The 20,284-nt window shown below is 38.8% G+C and overlaps 2 protein-coding genes across 7 annotated transcripts in view; both read left to right on the plus strand.

The window, feature by feature from the left end:
• The window catches only part of LOC308682963 (adenylate cyclase 9), a 65,762-nt gene extending 52,592 nt beyond the window's left edge, over positions 1-13,170 (plus strand). Inside the window, exons 3-10 of the mRNA XM_081353000.1 lie at positions 17-112; positions 1,602-1,843; positions 5,341-5,443; positions 5,686-5,894; positions 7,394-7,553; positions 8,357-8,499; positions 11,292-11,315; positions 11,451-13,170. Of these exons, the coding sequence (XP_081209126.1) occupies positions 17-112; positions 1,602-1,843; positions 5,341-5,443; positions 5,686-5,894; positions 7,394-7,553; positions 8,357-8,499; positions 11,292-11,315; positions 11,451-12,744 (2,271 nt within the window). The 3' untranslated portion in view covers positions 12,745-13,170. The remainder of the gene's footprint in view (positions 1-16; positions 113-1,601; positions 1,844-5,340; positions 5,444-5,685; positions 5,895-7,393; positions 7,554-8,356; positions 8,500-11,291; positions 11,316-11,450) is intronic.
• A 4,948-nt stretch (positions 13,171-18,118) lies between these two features.
• Positions 18,119-20,284, plus strand: part of crebbpb (CREB binding lysine acetyltransferase b) — a 63,695-nt gene continuing 61,529 nt past the window's right edge. For all 6 annotated transcript variants that reach the window (XM_081359806.1, XM_081359807.1, XM_081359808.1 and 3 more), the window contains exon 1: positions 18,119-18,945. In XM_081359806.1, coding sequence (XP_081215932.1) covers positions 18,858-18,945 — 88 coding nt within the window. In that variant the 5' untranslated portion in view covers positions 18,119-18,857. The remainder of the gene's footprint in view (positions 18,946-20,284) is intronic.

The raw sequence follows: 20,284 nt of genomic DNA on the forward strand, positions 1-20,284 counted from the left end.
TGCTTCTCTCCCTCAGTCTGCCTGTCCCTCGTGTAGCGTGTTAGCTTCTGAAGACGGGTCACTTCACAGCAACAGCTGCACAGATCCTGACCACAAAACCATCAACAGAAAGGTGTGTGTGTGTGTCTTATCTCAATGAGTAGAATTTAAAAATCCCCAGTGTTTAATTTTTGTTATGCCTAGCTAAAACTGCATCGTTTGGTGCAACTTAGAATATACAATGGAGTTTCAATAAATAATGTAACAAGGAAATCATTTTATACAGGAAAAAGAGCCATTTAATTTTAATTAAAATGTCCTGCTATATTAGATTAGCTAGTCGAGCAATGCTTCATTGAAGGCTACATGATATCGCCACCTATTGGTTATGATAATAAAAACAGAAATCATTGTAATATGCAGATTTGCTGCTCAAGAAACATTTCTTATTATTATCAATGTTGAAAACTGTTGTGCTGCTTCATATTTTTGTGGAAACCATGATACATTTTTCAGGATTCTTTTATGAATAGAAAGTTTAAAAAGAACTTTTAAAATATAAATCTTTTGTACGGATATAAATGTCTTTACTGTCACTTTTGATTGATTTAATGCATCCTTTGATGAATATCTTACTGACCCCAAACTTTTGAATGGTAGTTTACTTCATAATTGTATTTAATATTTTTTGTCTATTAGTAAAAATTACCATTGAGAATAATGAATATAACAAAAAATGTATAAATCAAGCAAATTAAAGGAAAACATCTGGACACAGTAATGAGAATTACATGAATGAGAATTACTTTTTTTTTTTTTTTTAGATAAAGTGTGGCCTGGATATGTGTGATATAATGTGATATAATTGATATATATAATTTTATGTGATCACCCATAAAGGTTGTATTTGCATTGCCAGCTTGTGCATAATATTGGTTATAACCATAAATGTGCATAAATGAGGTCTTATTTATTGACATATTTGAGATCGTCTTATTTATCGAAATGCTCTCTTGTTAAAGATAACTGTTTTTACAAGTTTACCTTTCTTTAGTGTGTAATGTTGCTGTTTGAGCATGAAAAAGGTTTGCAAAGTTACAAAGCACAAAGTCACTCCAGAGGGAGTTATTCTCTATATTAGTAACACTGTCTCTGAACTCCCTGAAACGCCTCTATTGTAGTCTTGAGATTCTTCTGGGAACAAACATGTCACAATATTCCTTATTTAAATAATTCCCTCACAAGGTATACGCAAAATAAAGGAGTGAGGCCTGGTTGAGTTAGTTAGTAGTGTGTTGAAACTCACTGTTATGGTAAGGGACGTGACATCCCTGAAACGCACTCGAAGCGGTTGACCAATCATAACACACTGATCCAGCCGACCAATCAGAGCACACTGAGCTTTCAAAAGGAGGGGCTTCATAGAGAGACAGAAACTCAACAGAGCATTACTGACAGACTGAGAAGAGAGGAGCTGCAACAATGTCAAATATGTGAAAAATAATGTGTTTTTGAACATTCAAGCATGAAAACCTACTCTAGTAGACCACAAAAACAAAATCAAGACTTTGAAAAACTTTCATAATGGCTTTCATTGTTTGTGTCTTCTGAATCTTCTTCAGGGACCCCAAGGCAGGAGTCCCAAGACCCTTAATGGCCTGTTAAGCCCTCATCTGGAGCAGCCCCTGACCCACAGCCAGACGTCCCTGTGCGAGATGCTGCAGGAGAAGGAGAAGAAGTGGCCCGGAGTAGGAGGCATAAGTTGCATGGGAACGATGGACCACTCCGCCCTCATCCCACTGCGCTCCAAAAACTTCCGTGAGAGGAGCGACGCTCACTTTGTGGACGTGATAAAGGAGGACAGGTAGGAAACGACAGCAGTGAGGACGTGGCCCGCTGGGACAAAAATGTCAGACAAGATGGAACGTTATTGTTTAACCGGCACCAGTGGAGGTCATGCTGTTCCCAGAGGGACAGTTGATGCACTTTGATGTAGTGTGCTGTGATGTACTGTGTGTGTCCTCCGGTCCTGGACAGTCCATTTTTCTTGTCTTCCTCTATAAATGCTAACAATGTACTAAATAGTTACATAGTATTTTAGTGCAAAATTAGTAACCATTATAATCCAGTTTATCTAGATGCTATATGCGCAGATATAGCTGAAGTTGCCCTTATTCTACTTTTTCAGATTTTACCTTTCGTATTGTGCATTATACTGTTGCAGTATATGTATTGTATTGTAGCTGTTTGTGAATTTAAAAGGTCTGCAAAATTTCAAAGATCAAAGTGCAGATACATGGAGTTATTGTCTCAGATTCTGATACAGATCAGATGCTGCCAGATACTGATACTGCCTGAAACGAGTTGTCAGTAATTATTGTCAGTCTCATTTCCTGAAGAAACTTGAGTATGTTTGTAACAAATTTGCCAGCCTATGGTCTTCATTGGCTTGCCCGTGAACAATTACTGTTCATATCACTGTATATCAAGTCCTGAGGAAGCCGCTGGAGCTGAAATTCAGATTTTCTAATGGGCATTTGGTTTCAGACACGCTCACAAGAAACTGGACCTTCTAACCAATCAGAGTAGAGTAGCCTAGATCAGTCACAACAGACTGGGTCATCTGACCAATCAGAGCAGAGTAGACTAATCACAACAGACTGGGATTTGACCAATCAGAGCAGAGTAGACCAATCACAACAGACTGGGTCATTTGACCAATCAGAGCAGAGTAGACCAATCACAACAGACTGGGATTTGACCAATCAGAGCAGAGTAGACCAATCACAACAGACTAGGTCATTTGACCAATCAGAGCAGAGTAGACCAATCACAACAGACTGGGATTTGACCAATCAGAGCAGAGTAGACCAATCACAACAGACTAGGTCATTTGACCAATCAGAGCAGAGTAGTTCTCAGAAAGAAGGGGTTTAAGAGACCAAATCCTTTATTGAACCATTTCAGACACTGAGAAAAGAACAAGATGTGATGCTGCAATGTATATTATGAGAGAATTAAAGTGTTTTACTTGTTTGTTTGTTTTTTTGCTCTTGGATTCATCTAAACCTGTTGTAGGAGACCTCCAAAACTAAATTAGGGACCTTTTAAAATAGCATAATAGGGGCACTTTAAATATCTGGGTATTATTTTTATGGAGGTGGTCAAATTGACCCTAATTGGATTCACTGTAATTCACCAAAAATCACACTATCGAAAAGATAAAATAAAATAAAATCTGGTTTTAACAGCAAACTTTTAACATTTATACTTCTCATACATTCTTTTGATTTTGTTTTGAAGTATGACCAGGATGTGTTTTCGTGTGATTCACTCATAAACAACTCTGTATATACAGTGAGGAAAATAAGTATTTGAACACCCTGCTATTTTGCAAGTTCTCCCACTTGGAAATCATGGAGGGGTCTGAAATTGTCATCGTAGGTGCATGTCCACTGTGAGAGACATAATCTAAAAAAAAAATCCAGAAATCACAATATATGAAAATATTTTTAACTATTTATTTGTATGATACAGCTGCAAATAAGTATTTGAACACCTGTCTATCAGCTAGAATTCTGACCCTCAAAGACCTGTTAGTCTGGCTTTAAAATGTCCACCTCCACTCCATTTATTATCCTAAATTAGATGGTAAATGGTAAATGGACTGCATTTATATAGCGCTTTTCACAGACCTATGGCCACCAAAGCGCTTTACATATATGTATCACATTCACCCATTCACTCACACATTCATACACCGACGGCGGCGTCAGCCTTGCAAGGCGCCACCCAGCTCTTCGGGAGCAGTTGGGGTTAGGTGTCTTGCTCATGGACACCTCGACACTTGGTCAGGTAGAACCGGGGATTGAACCACCAACCTTCCGGTTTGTAGACAACCTACATGAACCACTTAGCCACTGCCGCCCAGTGTGCTTCGGGTACCCCATACAATAAGTAAGAATCCAACTACTAACATGGCCAAGACCAAAGAGCTGTCCAAAGACACTAGAGACAAAATTGTACACCTCCACAAGGCTGGAAAGGGCTACGGGGAAATTGCCGGTCCACTGTTGGAGCAATCATTAGAAAATGGAAGAAGCTAAACATGACTGTCAATCTCCCTCAGACTGGGGCTCCATGCAAGATCTCACCTCGTGGGGTCTCAATGATCCTAAGAAAGGTGAGAAATCAGCCCAGAACTACACGGGAGGAGCTGGTCAATGACCTGAAAAGAGCTGGGACCACCGTTTCCAAGGTTACTGTTGGTAATACACTAAGACGTCATGGTTTGAAATCATGCATGGCACGGAAGGTTCCCCTGCTTAAACCAGCACATGTCAAGGCCCGTCTTAAGTTTGCCAATGACCATTTGGATGATCATGGGAGAAAGTCATGTGGTCAGATGAGACCAAAATAGAACTTTTTGGTCATAATTCCACTAAACGTGTTTGGAGGAAGAAGAATGATGAGTACCATCCCAAGAACACCATCCCTACTGTGAAGCATGGGGGTGGTAGCATCATGCTTTGGGGGTGTTTTTCTGCACATGGGACAGGGCGACTGCACTGTTTTAAGGAGAGAATGACCGGGGCCATGTATTGCAAGATTTTGGGGAACAACCTCCTTCCCTCAGTTAGAGCATTGAAGATGGGTCGAGGCTGGGTCTTCCAACATGACAATGACCCGAAGCACACAGCCAGGATAACCAAGGAGTGGCTCTGTAAGAAGCATATCAAGGTTCTGGCGTGGCCTAGCCAGTCTCCAGACCTAAACCCAATAGAGAATCTTTGGAGGGAGCTCAAACTCCGTGTTTCTCAGCGACAGCCCAGAAACCTGACTGATCTAGAGAAGATCTGTGTGGAGGAGTGGGCCAAAATCCCTCCTGCAGTGTGTGCAAACCTGGTGAAAAACTACAGGAAACGTTTGACCTCTGTAATTGCAAACAAAGGCTACTGTACCAAATATTAACATTGATTTTCTCAGGTGTTCAAATACTTATTTGCAGCTGTATCATACAAATAAATAGTTAAAAAATCATACATTGTGATTTCTGGATTTTTTTTTTTTTAGATTATGTCTCTCACAGTGGACATGCACCTAAGATGACAATTTCAGACCCCTCCATGATTTCTAAGTGGGAGAACTTGCAAAATAGCAGGGTGTTCAAATACTTATTTTCCTCACTGTATACGCAGTTCTGCGTTGATATATCTCCACACCATCTGCGTTTCTCTTTTTTTCCCACCACAAACATGCCTCATTTCTACACAAACTTTCTGCATGCACATAAGAAAAACAGATGCAGCAGATGAATTCCCTCCACTATCTAATGTTGTTTTCTGTGCTTCGGCCTTGCAGTCTGATGAAAGATTACTTCTTCAAACCGCCCATCAACAAGTTGAGCCACACTTTCATAGACAGATCCCTGGAGTCGGCTTACAGGACCAGTTACCAGGACGAGGTAAGACGTTCCTTTCATTTATCTGTCGCTTTTCATTTGTTCTCACTATGTCACAATGTTTATAACTGTTTTTTTCTCAGTCTGGGTCTGTGATTTAGAAACGGCATTTTTTTTTTTGCGCTGTCTGTACTGCCCTCTGGTGGTCTGTCTTTTGAAATACATGTAAAGATATTATGAGATGTAAAGATGTTATATTAGGCACTATCTCACTTGATTTGATCAATCTTTCTGTTGATTGTCAGGTTAAGACACACGCTCCCGTCCAGACGTTTGCCAGTCCAACGTTCAGCTCATTCCTAGACATGCTCCTGTGCTGTTGTGTGTTTCTGGCTCTCTCGTTGGCTTGCTTCCTTCGACCACTGGTTACCCAGAAGCCCCTGCCCACACCTGCCCTTATAATGGCCGCAGTGGCAGCTGTGCTTGAATGTTTGGCCCTAGTGCTTGCTATACGGTGAGTGTGGAGATTGTGATCATTTAGTCACCCTCATGTCATTCCAAACCATTGGAATTTATTGGTTTTCATGAAACATAAAAAGTTTAGTTTAACTTGTTCGCTGCTGTATATTCCAGATCAAATATGGCGTAACACGTCATTTCTGTTTTTGAGGAAAATATTTTTTACAGGTTTGGAATGACATGAGGGTGAATAGAAATGTAATTTTTTGGATGAACTATCTTATTAAAACTTGCCTGAGTGGATGAGGCCAAACAGTTTTGAAAAGAAGGTTTTACTTGCTCTAAATATTCAATTGATCAAATTTTATTATCTTTTTTTAATGCATTTCAGAAATGCCTCCATTGCTTGTGATCTGTCAGGTCTGAGTATTTTCAACAAGAATTTCAAGGCTTTTGTAATTAACACATTTTAGAAATATTGCTGCTGTAACAGAATGGGACTAAAGTGAAAATATTATAAAATAATATACTGTATGTGGTTAAACAGCGTTGAGGAATGACACTTTCAGGCTCTGTTTTAACCAGCATGCGGCTGGATCTGTTCCAGGCTGATACAAAGCCATGTTTCATATTCAAATTTAAGAGCTTTATAATCCTTTGGAGGTAAAATAAAAAAATTAAATGCAATTTATTTGCATTCAGTCATGTGCTTGGCAGTAGTTTTTAAGAATGTCTCTCTTTGCAATGAGATTAAATGCAGATAATTGGTTTACTCCCTGGAAATTGTGGCGAGATTTGATTTTACTGTCTGATAGAAATGTCAAAATCAATTATGTGCTTTTTACAGCCAATACATTTTTGTTCTACTGGTCTACTTTTTTTTTTTTCTTCAGTGTTTCATTGTGTATGATGCACTCATTGTATAGACACTATTCCTATGTTTTTGTTCACATCAGTGTGATTTTAGTATCTTTGAGATATTATATTTTTTATTCATATTTCTTAATTCAAATTTGTACATTTTATAATTTTGCTATTCTAATTAATATAAAAAGTTGATATTTTATTTTTTATCTTGTATTTTTATTAATATTTATTTTTTTCTTTCTTCAGTTTAATTTTAGTAAAAGTTTAGTGTTTTTTTTTGTTTTATTTTTATAATTTGAGTAGGTTTTTTTTTTTAGTTAAAAATGTCTGTGTAATTTTTTTCATTATATTTTGAATTTATTTTAGCACATCATGTTAAACTAAATAGGTTATTTTATTTTAAGTAACATGACATTTTTTAGTTAACCTTGGTTCACATCAAATTAAATATGGCGTCTGCTCTAACTAAGGTCCACTATCAAGAAAATCGCTGGCTTAAAAATGTGGGAGTATTTTTCATATTCCAGTATGACATTGGGATGTTTTTCCCTTTTGTTGTTCACAATAGACTACTTCAGTTTTAAAACTGGACCTGGGGAATAGCAGCATAATGTACAGTACACAGTGTATTTGAACTGCACATACTGATACTGTACAGTCCTGATGAAGTGTGCATATCCTTCACAGAAGAGCCTTTTACCTGGACAGCGTTCTGAACTGCACCATGACCCTCCTCTGGGCCATTTCCGGCTGGGTTCCCCGTCACATGATCGGGGCGGTGCTGGTGTCTTTACCTGCCGTGGCTGTGTTCTCTCACATCACCTGCGATATGCATGACTCCATACAGGTGAACACAAGAGCAAAGACATTGTGGAGGCGTTTTCATTTGTCATTTTCTGTGTGTGTGAAAGAAGTTAAAACTTTTATTCAGCAAATAGATCAAAAGTGACAGCCTTGGTGAGAAAAAAAATGCAGCCTTGGTGAACAGAAGAGAATGTTTCAAAAACATTGAAATCTTTCCAACCCCAAACTTTTAAACGGTAGTGTATATAAACATTTTAATGCTTGGAAAGTTTACACTCTCAGAAAAAAAGGTACAAAAGCTGTCACTGGGACAGTACCCTTCAAAAGGGTTCTAATATGTACCATTTAGGTACTATGTACACGTTTGGTACCAATATGTACCTTTGAGGCACTTATGCACTCTTTAGGTACAAAGGTGTACCTTAAAGGTACCGCCACAGTGACAGCTTTTGTACTTTTTTTCTGAGAGTGTTGGACCTTATTGTGTAAATTATCCTCAAAAACACTCTAAAATATTTATTTAAAAAACAAACACAAGAAACCATTTCATATACAGTAACTCCTTTTAGGAGTAGACAAAACGCATACAGCATAGCGTCTTGCAAACACAGTGAATGTGCATGCTGGGGTAAATGCTTTTAAGTGTGCACTTTAGTATGTAAGGTACATATCTATTATGTAAGATTGTATAGATATGTCTGGTGATGTGGTAGAATAGATGCAGCAACCGAAGCACATTTCTGCTGCTCTCAGTCAGGAAAGTGCATATTTCTGTAAACTGCAATCCTGCACACACTCTGCTGCGGGCATGAGCATGTTTAATTCATGTCTAATTCTTTTCCCCAGTTCACCATGTTCACCTGCTGTGCTGTTATAATTGCCATCATCCAGTACTGCAATTTCTGTCAGCTGAGTTTCTGGATGCGTTCAAGCCTGGCGACGCTAGCGGGAATCACCTTTCTCAGTGTGCTCTGGAGCCCTCCATGCAGGTTCAAACTATCACAAATACACACATTATACACTGAACTGCTGCATGCTGCAAAAAATCATACTTTTAATGTGTATTTTTGACTTGTTTTTGGAGAATGAGAATGCATTTTGTCATACTGCACTGGCAGGTTTTTCTTTTACCTTATTTTAAACATGTGGAAAAATATGCCAGTACAGTAAGACAAAATGTTGAGTTATTTTAACTGGAAAACAAGACTTATACTTTCATTCAAAAGTTTGGGGTCAGTAAGATTTGGCGTTAGCCTTTATTTGATCAAAAATACAGTATGACATTAATATTGTGGAATATTATTATTATTATTTAAAATAACTTTTCTGTCGGAATATATTGTAAAATGTAATTTATTCCTGTGATCAAAGCTGTATTCTCAGCATCATTACTCCAGTCTTCAGTGTCACATGATCCTTCAGAAATCATTCTGATATGATGATTTGATGCTCAAGAAACATTTCTGGTTATTATTATCAATGTTGAGTTGAGTTGTTCTGCTTCATATTTTTTGTAAATCATGATTAAAAAAAAAAATCCAGGATTCTTTAGGGCTTTTCACACTGCGATTATCATCGCTCTAAACACCGCTTGTAACCCTGGGTAAATAACGCTTCACACTTGTAATTTAAAAGCAAGATTAGCATCTACACTGAACTGATTCCAGCTGAAAAACAGCCGAAATGTAGCCGGGGGAAACCCAGACAACTTCTGGCAAATTTAGATTTGCTCTGCAAGTAGTCTGGCAAAGAGCTCATTCAAGCCCATTTCTAATCCGTCGAAATCACGGCACCAATCAGAAACGTTGAGGCGGGCTTTACACAATGACGATCGCTCTGATTGGTTTTAGGTCTATCCAATTGCGCCCAGAGGCATTTGAGCGACGTCCGTTGGTGAAGCGCACCAACTTTTAAATGCATTATTATTTTCAAATTGCAAACACATGAGGACAGTCTCCATGAAAGACCCACTGGCAGATGAACGTGCTACTACAATTCTCTCCGAAACGGTAGTAAATTAAATTATATTTAATAGAGGATTTTAACTGTGACAAGATGATTGACAGGGCAGTTTACATGACAGGACGCACGCGACAGATCCGTCCGATAAAGATGACGAAGTAGTCTGTCCCAAAGCTTGCCTACTTTTTTGCTACACATTCAAAAGTAAATAAATTTTCTTCACAAAAAGAGTACATACTTTTATGGCGTAGTGTAACTTAGGCGAATTGGGACGCAGCATATGGCTTTACATGATGACGATCGCTCTGATTGGTTTTAGGTTTATCCATTTGCGCCCAGAGGCATTTGAGTGACGTCCGTTGGTGACGCCCCTTTGGAAATGAGTTATTAATGAAGCTTTGCCAGACCATAACTCAGTTACTACTGAGAATGGTCTGGTTTTAACCAGGCTAGCCGAAATGCATAATTTTCCTGTTATCACTGTAAAGCTGCTTTGAAACAATCTGTACTGTATAAAGCGCTATATAAATAAAGGTGACCTGACTTTTTACCCGGGGTTATGAAACCCTGCTTCCGACCACTGCACTGTTTTTACACTGTTAACTTCGCATTGCGCTGCCAAATTTGTACAGTGTTATAATGTTATGACTAGATTCTTAGCAACCTAAACAATCGCGTGCCTCATATTCTCGTGCTTTGGATAGTCACGGAAACAGCGTATTGTATAAACAGACGTTTTAGTGTTTGATAGGAAAGATGTCAAGTGGCGAAAACAAAACCGTTTGATTCCTTTAATTAAGCCAATTCAGAAAAAATTGAGAAAAAATTTAATTTGAGGAAGTGCACTCCTAGAGATTTTATATGAACAGGTCACTTGCAGCGTTTGTCCAGTCACACTGACACTGACACTGTCACTGTCACTGTAAATATGCGAATAAGGACTTTGACCCGGGGTTTAGGAATGTACAGTGTGAAATGTCAGTTTATGAATACCCAAAATTCATTTTTAGCCCCGGGTAAATTACGAGCAGTGTGAAACGTTAAGCATGATAACCCATGATTCCTTTCTCCCAGGGTTTAAAGTGACCCAGGGTTAACTATTTCAAGTGTGAAAAGCCCTTTTGATGAATAGAAAGTACAAACAGCATAAATTTGAATTAGAAATCTTTTAACTAACAGCTTGCATCTGTCTCTGTCTCTCTCTTTTACTGTCTTTTTCCTTTTCCCATTATGATACATTTACTAAAGACACGCAGTGAAAAATTAGCGCTGATGATAAGGCGTGGACAGGTTTTTTTTTTTGCGGCTGACCTTATTGCATATGCATTTGTAGGAGTTTCCCTTTCAGAGGCAAAATTTATTGGAGGAAAGTATTTAAATGATTCACACAAGGTGATTTACTATGATTTGTGCAAGTCAATTTACTGGTACTTGCGCCATTGTTTGCTGCCCCCCCAAAAAGCATGTCTTAAACTAATTAACTAATTAAACTAATGCTAATTTGCGCTGCTCTTGCTAGATTGTGTTGGTCATATGGAAATGATCCAGCTGCGTCTGTGTTCTTTAATGTGCGTGTCATCAGTAGATCACGCGCAGAACTTTCCACTCTGTGCTTTTATAGGATTGCGCTCTCACGCTAATTTGCCCTGTTTAGTAAATTTGGCCCTTAATATCTTTACTGTCACTTTTGATTAATTTACTGCATCCTTTCTAAATGATTTTGTGATTTATGGTGCTTTTGATTGGGCTTTTCAGATTAGTTGTGTTATTATTCTAATATAATTAAAAGCTAACTTTTCTCTGTCAATTTTTCTTTTAGTACTTGGGAACGTTTATTTTTGAGGTAAGTTTAAGACTACGGATACTACTGTCTGTTTCACATTTGATATTGGCTTTTATGCTAGTATACCACTCAATTTCCCAGTTTTCATTTTTGTTTTACCATTGAAATTGTCTTCCTCTATATCCACGTCACCAGATCCAGTGACTTCAACAGCAGCATTAATGACGTCCAGTCCTCTGTAGAAGATTCGGCCCGACCACAGGATCTACTCGGCCCAGAGGCTTTGGTTGCCTTTTTCCTGTTGCTTCTTCTTGTTTGGTTCCTCAACCGTGAGTTCGAGGTGAGCTACCGTCTACACTTCCACGGGAATGTGGAAGCAGACCAGCACCGCATCAAAATCCAAAACATGCGGGACCAGGCGGACTGGCTCCTGCGCAACATCATCCCGATCCACGTGGCCGAGCAGCTGAAGGTGACTCAGAGCTACTCGAAGAACCACGACAACGTGGGCGTCATCTTCGCCAGCATCGTCAACTTCAGCGAGTTCTACGAAGAGAGCTACGAAGGCGGGAAAGAGTGCTACCGCGTCCTCAACGAACTCATCGGGGACTTCGACGAACTCTTGCGCAAGTCTGACTTTTCCAACATAGAGAAGATCAAGACGATCGGCGCGACCTACATGGCGGCGTCGGGGCTCAATACGCAACAGTGTAGCGACCAGGCCCATCCGCACGCCCACCTGCGAGCGCTCTTCGAATTCTGCCTGGAAATGATGCGAGTGGTGGATGACTTCAATAAAAACATGCTGGGATTTAAGTTCAAGTTACGGATTGGGTTCAACCACGGACCCCTCACTGCCGGAGTCATCGGCACCACTAAGCTCCTCTACGACATCTGGGGTGACACGGTGAACATCGCCAGCCGGATGGACACGACTGGTGTGGAGTGTCGCGCTCAGGTTAGTGAGGAGAGCTACTGCGTGCTCAGCGGAATGGACTACGAGTTTGACTACCGAGGTACCGTCAACGTGAAGGGCAAGGGTCAAATGAAGACCTACCTTTACCCGAAGAGCGCAGACAGCGGACCTGTACCTCAATACCAGCTCTCGGTCTCTCCAGAAATTCGAGCACAGGTGGACGGCAGCATTGGGCGCTCGCCCACAGATGAAATCGCTAATATGATAATGGCAACCAATGCCAGTAAAGTAGGTGCATCTTTCTCCGTGAGTTCAGGGCTTACTGGACAGGGATACGCTGGTAGAGACTTTCCCGAAAAGATTGCTGGAAGCAACGGTACGTCCCAGGCCCAACGATCCGCATCTGCTGTTGGTCTGAATTGCATACCAGAAACCAACCTGAGCGCAAGTCCAGTGGTATTCGATAAACAAGCAGAACCGACTTTGACCTCTCCTGTCCGGGCGGAAAACGCAGAGGCCGATGCAAACAAGGCGGGAGAAATAGCGTACATGGGTGAAATGACAAAACTTTGACTCTAAACACGCCAACAATGTTGTTGCTGTTGGTTTAAACCCTTTAAACATGGGCTTGCAACCCTCTCCGTTGAGTTTGTAGGGATAGGCATGTTTAGGAAACAAATGCTAGTGTAGATTTGCATCTGTGTATGTGGAGTGGAAAGTTTAAGCACATAATCTTAAAAGTCTTTATACCGCTAGCTGAACCAGGAGACGCTTTCACATCTAGTGCCGTGGACCGTAAAAACTCCGAATCATTTCTACATGGAATAAGAAATGCTAGGGAGATGCATTGGGACGGCAGAGACCTGAAGTCCCGTCCTTAAACAGACCGCAGTTATTCCCGCTAATTTAATTTTGACTATTATTCCCCTACTATTGTCTACCTTTCTTGAATTTTCTTTTAATGAAGTGCCTTTAGGATAACAATATGTATGAGGCATTAAAAAAAAAAAGATTTCTCAATCAAATCTTTAGCTAAAGATCAAACAAATTTAGCATGTAAAATTGATGTTCGAAAATGCTTTAATTTTTGTGGAAGTATTTGATATATTTTGGGATATTTATTGATATTTTTGAGTTCTCGTCGTCGGAACGTTCAACAGTCAGTATTCCAAACAATTTTACAAAGCTAAACTCTATATTGCGATTTTAAAAAGACCCAAAGACTCTGAATGGTGCATGGCCAAAAGTGTCTGTGAAGAAGTATTAGTGAAATGTAGAGCAAGCTATGGGCTAAATTCACCTACAATCAAGAATATCAAACATTTCACAGGAGATTAATTTCTCTTGCTTTATCTTGATGCATGTAACTGTCTGATTATGGGCTTTCTGTCTTTTTTCGTGATTTTATTTTTCTTCCTGTCGCTCTTCATTCTGCAGCTAAATGTTGGGTTGAGAACTAACAATGAGTTCTTAGACGACATGGCAAGTTTGCCTTAACGCTACTGAGTTCATAGTCTTAAAGGACACATTCGTAGTCTTAAAGGACAAAAATGCTTTCATGCATCAGCTACTGTGAGCTACTGTTTTAAGATGTGGGCAATTTGATTACAAATCAACATAAAAAAAAAATCAACATTGACCCCATTTACTCTCCTAAAAAAGATTCTGGTCTTATTCTGGATGATTCATCAGTGCACGTTGTTGTAAAAGCAAAAATGTTTGTCTCACGGGCATGGAAAAAATAAAGTTAGCCAATAGCCATATAACAGTGTTATAGACTTTTGTAGGTAGTGCAGCAATTCAATAAAGATTAATGGTAAACTGATTATGGCAATAATAGCAAATAACGATAGATTTGAAAACAACGTTTCAAAATTGGGAGATGCTGTGGTCAAGAGTCCTCCTCGAAAGTGGGTTGCTGGTGGTGTTTCAGGTTTGGCTTTATTCTGGTATTACCTACTTCCACCATCCAAACAATTCCTGATGGATAAAATTAAATCCTGTCCATTGTTATTTTTCCTCATTGAATATTATGTTGCAGTAAGTGATTTCTGAGAAACACTGTTGATATTTGAAATCAGCCCAAACAAACACACCCTTCTTTCATTGCTGCGCCCCCAAAATGCACAAACATGGATGTGGATGTCTCTCTATCATAGCTGAAGCGAAGCAAAATAATGCTTCACGAAAAAAATAAGCGAATGTGAAGAACGAATGACAAGGGAGAACAAAAATTTAACAGAGTACACAAGAGTATATATAAGCTAGTCTCACATGGCCAGACCTTCAGACTGACGGCAACAACAACATTTATTTATAAAGCACATTTAAACACAGTATAGATTGATCCAAAGTGCTGTACATGGTACAAAGCAGGTCTATACTATCAAAAAGCAACAACAACAAATAAAGGCAGAAGGTCTGGACTCTATCGCAGATTTTCTTGGGCAAGGACTGCCCAAGAGGATGTTTGACTGACATGTAACGTGTGACATGACAACAGCGTATTCACGCTTGAACTTGAAGTGAACACAACTTCCTGCTGTGTTGCCGTTTACAAAGTTCCCAGTTCTTTGCATCCCGGCCACGAGTGTACCTTCAGAGAGAACATTAGGCCTTTTTGCTCAGATTTGGGAGGAGAGATGCTACTGAAACCATCGTTAGTCAGTGACATTCTGTTAAAAACTAAATATTTAATTTTGCAGTATAGCTAGTAAGCCCACCGGTTTCATTTATTAGTATTTTTGGCTTATAATTTGAGTGACAGATGTCATATTTAATTTAGCCTATTTTTCTTTGTGAGAGATTTTTTTTTTTTTTTTTTTTACTGTGTTGACTGTATCATGAAATGACAAAAATAACAAATATGAAATGTTGGCTATACCAAGAGTTTTATTTGTTATCCCCAATCCCTCTCTCTGTTTTTAGGGGAAATTTAAATGTGAGAGTGATTTTAGGCAGGAACAGGTGGGTGCAGAACCTAGCGTAACCTAAATAAACAGTCGCGCGCAGACCTCTAGGCCCTGTTCACACCTGGTATCACAAGTGGACGACGCTAAATACAGGTGTAAATGGGGTCTAAAACGTTTTGAGCTGGTCCACTTTCCACCACTTCCAGAGGTAGTTGAAAACACATTTGACCGGATTGCTTTCTTAGTGTAAACGCTCATGTGGTCGAATGTGTTTGAAAGACGCCTACTCTCCTCCTTCTGACCTAATACGTAAACATTATGGGAAGCATTAGCCAGACAAGTTTGGTTTGAAGATGAAAAATGTACCAAGCACAATGTTCTCGCACCATTCCTGATTTCTAACACACACTCACAGCGTTTGGCTGGTCTTGCAGCTTTCAGAGCAGAAACAAAAACTGATGTTCTCCGTGTGTTTTTCTGTCATTTTCGGTCGCAATCATATGTAAATTGCACAAGCTCATTTCATCCATTAGATTGAAAGATCTGAAAAAACACGTACATTTTCCCCGCCCATAGACCCTCCCCTCAAAGAAATCAGGACAGAAGTGGTTTAAAGTGGCCAAAAGAGACTGATTAAAACACCAGGTGTAAACAGGAATGTGTCTCCCTCGTCTACTTGTGACCCGATCGACCAAAACACATCTTAATACCAGGTGTAAACAGGGCCTTAGTTAACTTCCAAGTGTGTTGTGGCACACTTTTAACAGTGTTTCTCAGAAATCGCTTACTGCACCTTTAAGAAAATACATCAAATGAGAGTATTAACATGCCATTTAATGTTGGCTTTGATTTTGGTTGTCGTCGACAATATCGTAAACGAGAAAAGTGAATTTAATTATTTAAAATGTGAAAAAAATAAACTTTGACTCTATTTCAAAATAAAATGGACAAGAAATGATGTTCACAATTAAGTGGCAGAGGACGGTTGCGAGTACTGGCAATAATCTAGGTAAGATATATTTACTCTAGCCAGTCAAATGTACAGACTCATGTGAATATTAGAATAGGTTAGACCATAGCCTTAACTCTGCCTGCTTGTCTTTTGATGTGCAATATAAAGGGTGAATTATTGTATGGGATATTAGCAAAAGGATCTGTAGATGTAGATTTGAATCTTTTTGCCACTGAGTTGTCGCTTTGTAAGTAACTTAATCTGCACTGATACTGCATCCATTATACGACTGTCACATGCTTTAGTCCATGATGTGTTTATACCTTTTGATAGCAGTTTAACTGTTTTCCTTACCTTTTAGCTTTATGATGGGCAACCAAGGGTTGTGTGCTCAAAGATATGTTGTTGACTTTTCACATTTATAGGGATTGTGCTCTGATTATGAGCAAATGTGAAATGCATAACTTTTTTTTTTTGACATTTCTGTGAATTTGCAATCTGCCAAGATCCTAAAAGGGAATTGTTCTAAAACGTGATTCATTTGTCAGTATTTCTCATTGTATATATTAGTGCCTTTTACTCATTTAGAAGGCATTGAGTAGTCAAATTGAAATTCTTGTTTATATGTTCAATTTCTTACTGCTTGTGTCTTAATGTGATCTTTAGCGCTGTGCCTTTCCTTATTAGCTTGACGTGTTCATTCTCACTGTATATTCCTTTTGAATGTGAACTGCTCTTCATTTTGAAATATTGGTTGGGTGAATATTGTCATTTTACTACTAGGTGCCATTCTCGAAGTCATTTTAATTCTGTGCTGACTGTTAAGTTGATGTGCTCTCGGTGACGCCAAGCATTGCAAGACATGTATTTTTAATATCTTTTATAGGGCACAACTTTTGCTAAATAATAATAAACGTGCCCTTGCTGTCTGGAGGGGGAATGAGCACACAACCTTGTTTCAGAGAGCAGAGCAATATTAAACTTGATCCAACTAAATAAGCATTACGCTTCAGCCTCTGAACTGCTGCTTTAGAGCTTGAACTTACTTTGACGAAGCACATTTATGTTTTTATCATAGGCATTATGATACATAACTTTCCATTCCATTACTTCTGCTTAAGACTTCATCATGAGCAAAGCAAAAAACACATTTAGGGTGAATGAAAGGGCTGAACTTATATGCATGATAACAGTAGAGCCACATTTTATTAGAGTTTTTTTCTACTTTACAATCACTTCAGTTGGTCCAATCGATGAATACAAGCAATTTGACATAATAAATGTGTGTATGTATAATTCGACACACAAATGTGTGTTTTTAATAGAAGTATTACACACTGAGACTTCTTGCCAAAGAGTGTAATTATTAAAGAATGTATGATTTGAGTTTCAGTCAGTTTCTTTGGAGACAGTCATTTATTCATTTGTATAAAGTTTCTCCTTTGTTTGTACATATGCATTGCTCTGTATTTAACATTTATTAACCTATTTCTTTTTTGTATTATTTATACCGATGCATGTGCCATACTATTACATCAAAGCTAATGGATGAAAAGGGAAAGCCAATAATACAGTGTTGAAGTCTGCGTGTTGCCTGTTGATTTACAAGGAATATACCTTAAAGCTTTCTATGTCTGTTCACATTAACAATATATCCTGTGCACACACTACCACACAAGTTTTCCCTTTAAATAGCCCATGACTTTCCTTGCTTTATTCTTATCAAGTATGTATTGTGTTTACAAATTGCAAGGCTGTACCATGGCAATTCAATGGCAGTTTGCAGATACTACTGAAAAAGCGCTTTAACCTGTGCAAGAAACTTGAATTCAGTTTTAATAAAGAGGTGTCACAGTAACAATAAATAGTACCAACTGTAATATTTGTCAACATGGTACACTTTTGTGAGAGTACACTCAAATTTAAACCGATTGAATACTACATCTTCGACATTTACATGTAAACACCGGCCTCTAGCGGTTGTTATGGTCACTACCGCGTGACGTACACGTTTGCGTAAGGGGCGTGGCTGCGCAGCCCCTCCTCCTTCACAGTCTGGCTGGAAAAGAAAAAAAAACTTTTTGTATCGAAGGAATCAACAGCCGCCATCTTGTCGCGGATGAGCGTCAGGATTTCGGGAGAGCATTATATCATTTTTTACGCTACCTGCTCCATCGGAACCGGCCCAAATAGCTTCCCAGCGACGAAAACGACAAGCTTCGGGCCAAATCGCGGATCTTTGTGGGGAATATCAGCGTAATGGAGCCGTTTTTGTGGTCGGCTGGAAAACCCCCGTATATCTGATTTCCCCCTTCAGCGCGAGCGGCGCTCCTGTGCCACTCGCCTATATTAAAAAATAATTATTTTTTTCTAATTTTTCATTTATATTGCTGGACTTTACTGATTATTCGATTCGGGCTGGACATGGAGCATAAAGGTCTTTATTTTTATTCGCAGAAAATAGCATTTTTGAAGAGACCCACGCGAACCATTTAAAGGAATCGAGATTTTTCGCCCTCGTCGTGTATTTCTCGGTTTTAACGATGATATAATTTATTTTCGTGGGGTTCGGGGCGATCATTAAGGTTAATTATGCGGGTTTTGGGTGTTGGATTATCATGGGGTGAATGGCGATGGCGGAGCGGGGCGCTGTTGAGTCGCGTTTGAGCCCCATCTGTTAATTATTGGCTCCTGATCGCTGAATAATAATAGAAAAACCCGAGGGTAGATTTGATTTATTTCGCTTTGTCCCCCTTCCGGGCTCTTGGAAGACGCATTTATTGCTTTGACGTGTTTTTTTGAGAAGCGAGAGAGAGAGCACGATGGCTGATAATCTACTGGATATGGGTCCTCCCAACGCAAAGCGGCCCAAACTGAACTCACCTGCGCTGTCCTCCTCCGACACTCCAGGTAAGATGCTCACCTGTCAAATCTGAAAACTTCTCAGACGTCATCTGTCATATCTAAAATCTAGATAAGAACTTCTCAGTCAGGTCACCTGTCTCGTAATAATGCATTTGCTCAGATGTCGTCAGATATCAGATCAGAAACCCTTTAGACCAGACTAAACTGTCACGTGTTGAATAAGAAATCTCTCAGGCCAGGTTTAGGTAGCAGTCTCACCTGTCCAGATCAGGACCAGGTAAGTCTCAACATCAGAGTTGTCCCAGGTATCCTGCTCACCTGTCCCACCACAGATCGGTCAGTGCAGGTAAGACTCGGTTTTTGTGGGACTCTCTCCATCAGAGGCCAGATCCAGGTCTCACTAGAGATTGACCAGTTATGCTTTTTCTATGACAATATCCATCGTTTTAAACTAATGTTTCTGATAACTGATATGCAGAATTTTTTTTTTACGCAGTAATATCTAGAAGATGATCATTAGACCGAAATTAAAAACATATGCATTATAAATGTTATTATTATTAATAATAATTCTTATTAGTATTACAATTGTTATAATGCAAAGTTATATCTGTGACCTAAACGATCAGTTTTTTGTTTTGAGTTAATTGTTAAGGTACTTGTTTCTCACTTGAGAATGAATAGGCCTAACTGATATGTAATTGAAAGATAATTACGTTATATTTATATACGTTTTTTAATTTGTGTTGAGTATTAGTGAGTGCTTTTATTTAGACAGCCATCAAATTGCGCCATTTATTGGCAGGCTTGGTGTTAAAGAAAATCGATTAAGTTAAAGTGTGAATATTGGTGAAATATGTCGGTTTAGAGATGTCATGTTTAATTTTCTGATAAATGATATGCAGAGCTGAGTTATATTTATTTATTTTTGGAAATAACTAGATGATTGTTTGACAACAATACGAATACATAATTAAAATTTTATTAACAATAATTCTTATTAGTATTAAAGTTGTTTGCGAAGTAACTCCGTGATCGAAGTGGTCAAAAAGCAATCTGTAACAATTTACAATAAGGTTACATTAGTCTTAATGAATTAACTAACTTGCATGAACTAACAATGAGCAATATATTCTTACAGCATTTATTAACATTTTGTTAATGTAGGCTAAGGTAACTAAAGTTAACAGATAGCCTACAACTTTTAATCTTTGAAATGTATTAGGAAATATTGAGATTGACAGAAGTATGTTAAGAAATAGTTAAATTAAACCTTATTGTAAAGTGCGTACTTTTGCATACTTTACAATACTGTTGTTGGTTGCTTTAATTTAGATACCCATCAAATGGTCGCATTTATTAGTTGACACTGTAATAAACAACA

Source organism: Scardinius erythrophthalmus (genome assembly GCF_964197995.2).
Source record: "Scardinius erythrophthalmus genome assembly, chromosome: 1".
Taxonomy (NCBI): domain Eukaryota; kingdom Metazoa; phylum Chordata; class Actinopteri; order Cypriniformes; family Leuciscidae; genus Scardinius; species Scardinius erythrophthalmus.